The 4,077-nt window shown below is 33.5% G+C and overlaps 1 protein-coding gene across 1 annotated transcript; it reads left to right on the top strand.

Annotated features, from left to right (window-relative positions):
* Nucleotides 1-790: 790 nt before the first annotated feature.
* On the top strand, nucleotides 791-2,542 carry LOC107177619 (uncharacterized). Its single transcript, XM_025101603.2, has one exon. It carries the CDS (start codon nucleotides 791-793, stop codon nucleotides 2,540-2,542), a length of 1,752 nt encoding a protein of 583 aa, XP_024957371.2.
* The last annotated feature ends 1,535 nt before the right edge of the window (nucleotides 2,543-4,077 follow it).

Below are 4,077 nucleotides of genomic sequence, written 5' to 3'. Positions count from 1 at the left end.
AAATCTCGCGTTTGGCTGTTGGAACTGCTCGCGTTTGGCTGCTGGAATTGCTCGCGTTTGGCTGCTGCTTGTGCTCGCGTTTAGTTGCTAGTTGTGCTTGCTTTTAGCTGCTGGTTGTGCTCGCGTTTGGCTGCTGGTTGTGCTCGCGTTTGGCTGCTGCTTGTGCTCGTATTTGGCTGCTGCTTGTGCTCGGGTTTGGCTGCTGCTTGTGCTCGCGTTTGGTTGCTGGTTGTGTTTGTGGAATCTCGCGTTTGGCTGCTGCTTGTGGAGTCTAGGGTTCAATTCTCTTAAATCCTATTTTTTCTCTTTAATTTTCATTTTTTTTATTAAATTAACTTCTCTAGCATGTTTGATGCATATGTGATGTATGTGTAAGAATATAAATAAATGATTACGAGAATTTATTTTTTTTGGTTTATGGTTGTTTGATGAACAGAGTTCTTAATTTGTCCGGTTTATTGGAGAATTCTTACTAATTACTTTTGTTATTTCTTTTCTTTATCAATTTTTAGATGTGCATGGAATTTTCTTTATCAAATTTATTTTGTTATATCTAACCAGTTGGGCTAGAATTCTACCTAAGTGAGATATTATGTATTTTTTTTAATGGTCCTAGAGCATGTGAATTTTGTGCTTAATTTATTAATGAAAAGAATGTATTGGTTTGCAGATGGTTGATCAGCCATCCTAAAACCTGAATGCTCACTCACTTTATTCTTTTGAACAAGAAGATGATGAAGCATATTGGTCAAATGATGACAATGAAGACATAACACCTACTGATGATGAAATGGGATTAAATTGGGATGATGAGGGAGTGGATGTTGGGCATATTGAAGGTTGTGAAGAAGTGGATTATGGAGATAGTGAAGAAGAAGATAGAATTCTTTCTAATTGTGAGTCAGATGATAGAGAGCATGGCCTGCTTTCTGATTCTGAAGATGAGCAATCATTTCATTGTTCAAAATCTAACGCTAATGAAATGATTGAAATCAGTGTTGGGCAGGAGTTCGACAATGTCCAACATTTCAGAAGAGTACTTGAAAGCTACGTTATTAAGAATGGGTTTGATCTTAACAAAATTAAGAATGAGAAGGGAAGGTTCAGAGCAAAGTGTTCCAATGAGGGCTGTCCATGGTTTATTTATGCAGCACTAGTAGAATCTGGAACAAAATTCAGAATTCAGAAGCTGAATAATTTACATGAATGTAATGGAGTGTTAGAGAACAAAAAGGCATCATATAAATGGATAGCCTCTCAGTTTGAGGGAACTTTGAAGAATAACCCAAAAATGCCAGTAAAGGCAATGAAAGATGAATTGGTTTCTAATTTAGGGATTAAGGCAAGCATGAAGAAAATGTATAGGGCCAAGAAAAGAGCAATGGATAAATTAAATGGGAACTATGCAAATTCTTATCAGAGGCTAAGGGATTATGCCCAAATACTCAAACAAAGCAATCCCAATACGTTAGTAAAGATGAAATTTGTGTCTAGTTTTGATAAAGATAGAAGACCAGCTTTGAAGTTTCAGAGATTTATGCTTAGCTTTGTTGCTTTGAAGAATGGATTCATTAATGGATGTCGATGGTTTATTGGATTGGATGGTTATCATTTAAAGGGGTATTTCGAAGGTGTGCTATTATCAGCAGTGGCATTAGATGCAAACAATGGAATTTTTCTGATTGCCATTTGTATTTGTGAATCAGAATGTGCTGATAGTTGGAAATGGTTTTTGGCAATATTGAGTGAGTGGTTGAACATAGAGGATCAAAGTCGAGTAACGTTTATGACAGATAGGCAAAAAGGAATATTACTAGGTTTGGAAGCATATTGGCATGGTGCAACAGTGAGGCATTGTGCCAGACATATATTTGCTAACTTAAGAAGTAATCATCCTGATATCATCTACAGAAATCTATTTTGGACAGCAGCAAGAGCCACTACTAAAAAAGAATGGGAAGACGACATGAAGAAAATAAAAACAGCTAAAAAAGACACGCAAGCTGTTTATGATTATTTGATTAAGATTGACAAGAAACAGTGGGCTAGACATGCATTTCCTGATGATGTAAAAGTTGATCATGTAACTAACAACTTAACTGAGTCATGGAACAGCTGGTTAAATGAATACAGAGACAAGCCTGTGTTGACACTTATGGAATTCATTCGGAAGAAAGTTATGAAAAGACTATATAAAAGGCATTCTGATGCAAGAAAATGGATTGGGAAGCTGCCTCCAACTGTGAGGAGAAAGTTGAATGTTTCCAGACAAGAAGGAAGATATGTAAGAGTGCTTATGGCTAGTGAGTATGAATTTGAGGTAATGGACGAGAATAATAAAACATTTATGGTTAATATGCAGAATAAAACTTGTGATTGTGGTGTTTATCAAATTTGTGGGATACCATGTAAACATATCATCCCATGTATTGCTTTAAGACATGAAGATGCTGCTGATTATGTGGATAAAAAACTGACAGTGGAAGCATATTTGGCCACATATGCAAATATCATACATCCACTTCCAGATCAAAGTACATGAGCTGTTGTTGAAGGTCTAAAAGTCTTACCTCCATATGTCAAAGCAAGAGTTGGTAGGCCTAAAATAGTGAGGAAAAGAGAGCCAGGGGAAGAACAAGGGAAAAGAAAGACCAAGCAAAAATGTAGCAGTTGTGCAATTTTCGGCCATAATAAAAGATCATGTAAAAGACCAATTGATTCCACTCAACACCCCTCAAGTAAGCTTAAATTTATTTTTTTTTTACTTTTTTATATAAAAATAAAGCTTATATACTAATATTTCTACCTTTATCGTGCAGGAACAGCCACACAAGATATGAGAGGAAGCTCACAAGCTAGTAGTTGTTATACCAATTTGTGAAAAGATTATTTTTTTTTTCAAAAAATATTATGGTTATTGATGTAATGTTTACCAGTACTAATTTAATACAATATTATAATACAATGGTTTTTTGTTATGTTTAGTGGATTGATGGTTTTAATGTCTATTGGATATGTTATTTAGTACAATTAAGATTTTGTAATTATTGTTGTAACCAATTTTTTTTTGTTGATTATATAAGTTTAAATGATTGACATATGGAGAATTGTTATTTTTATTATATTAATAATTAATTTAATTTTTTTATTCTTGAGTAATTAATAAAATTTATTTAGTTTGAAAAGAAAATTTAACAAAAATTAAATGGAAAAATTGGGTAATGAAGTTATATTCGTAATTTTATTAATAATATAGGGATAAATTAGACAATGAACAATTAGTTTTTAATATGCTATAAGGGTATAATGGTAATTGCACTTTAAAATTATAATTTCTGTTAAAACAAACGGTTTCCGTTAGTCAATTGGGGTCTGAGTGTCTTTTTTGAAACATTAGGGAGTTTTATGTCCCTTATTCAAACATTAGGGGTCTCTGTGTCCTTTTCCCTTAAATAAAAAATAAAAATATAGCCTATTAATTCAAAATGAAAACTCTATTCCAGCAGTACTATAATATGAAAAGTATTGTCGTTTCATGTGTGTTATTGTAGTACTGAGACATGAACAGTGATCTCATTTCTATCTTGGTGGTGTCTTCTTAACATTTAAATATCAGTGCAGTGCTCTTCTTATAAAATTCATTCGTGCTGAAATTACATTAAATGATATTTATAAATTTGTTTAAATGTTACCATTGTCTCTCTCTCTCTCTCTCTCTCTCTCTCTCTCTCTCTCTCTCACACACACCAACTCTTTACAGCCACACCTACGTAATTTACCATCGTTCGTCATATGTCTCGTTCTAATATAAATATATAATCCCTTTATTTATCATGACTTCTCAGTTGTTAGTGAATAAACTTCAAAAACAATCTCTCTATTTCTCTCTTTTTTAATATTTTCTTTATAAATTGGTTATTTCCTTGAGGAGTACTTTTAAACTCCAAATTAAAATGTACATTTGATTCGAATGGAAGATGGTAAAATGATCAAAGCATCGAGACTGTCGGGAAGAGTAGGAGAAACAAGAATCGAACCTGTATTTGGGGTGTTTCAGAGAAGAGGAGGCAATGTAGA

The sequence above is a fragment of the Citrus sinensis genome, chromosome 1 (assembly GCF_022201045.2).
Source record: "Citrus sinensis cultivar Valencia sweet orange chromosome 1, DVS_A1.0, whole genome shotgun sequence".
Classification (NCBI taxonomy): Eukaryota; Viridiplantae; Streptophyta; class Magnoliopsida; order Sapindales; family Rutaceae; genus Citrus; species Citrus sinensis.
Note: the sequence above shows the minus strand (reverse complement) of the source record. Positions and strands in the feature narration are given on the sequence as shown.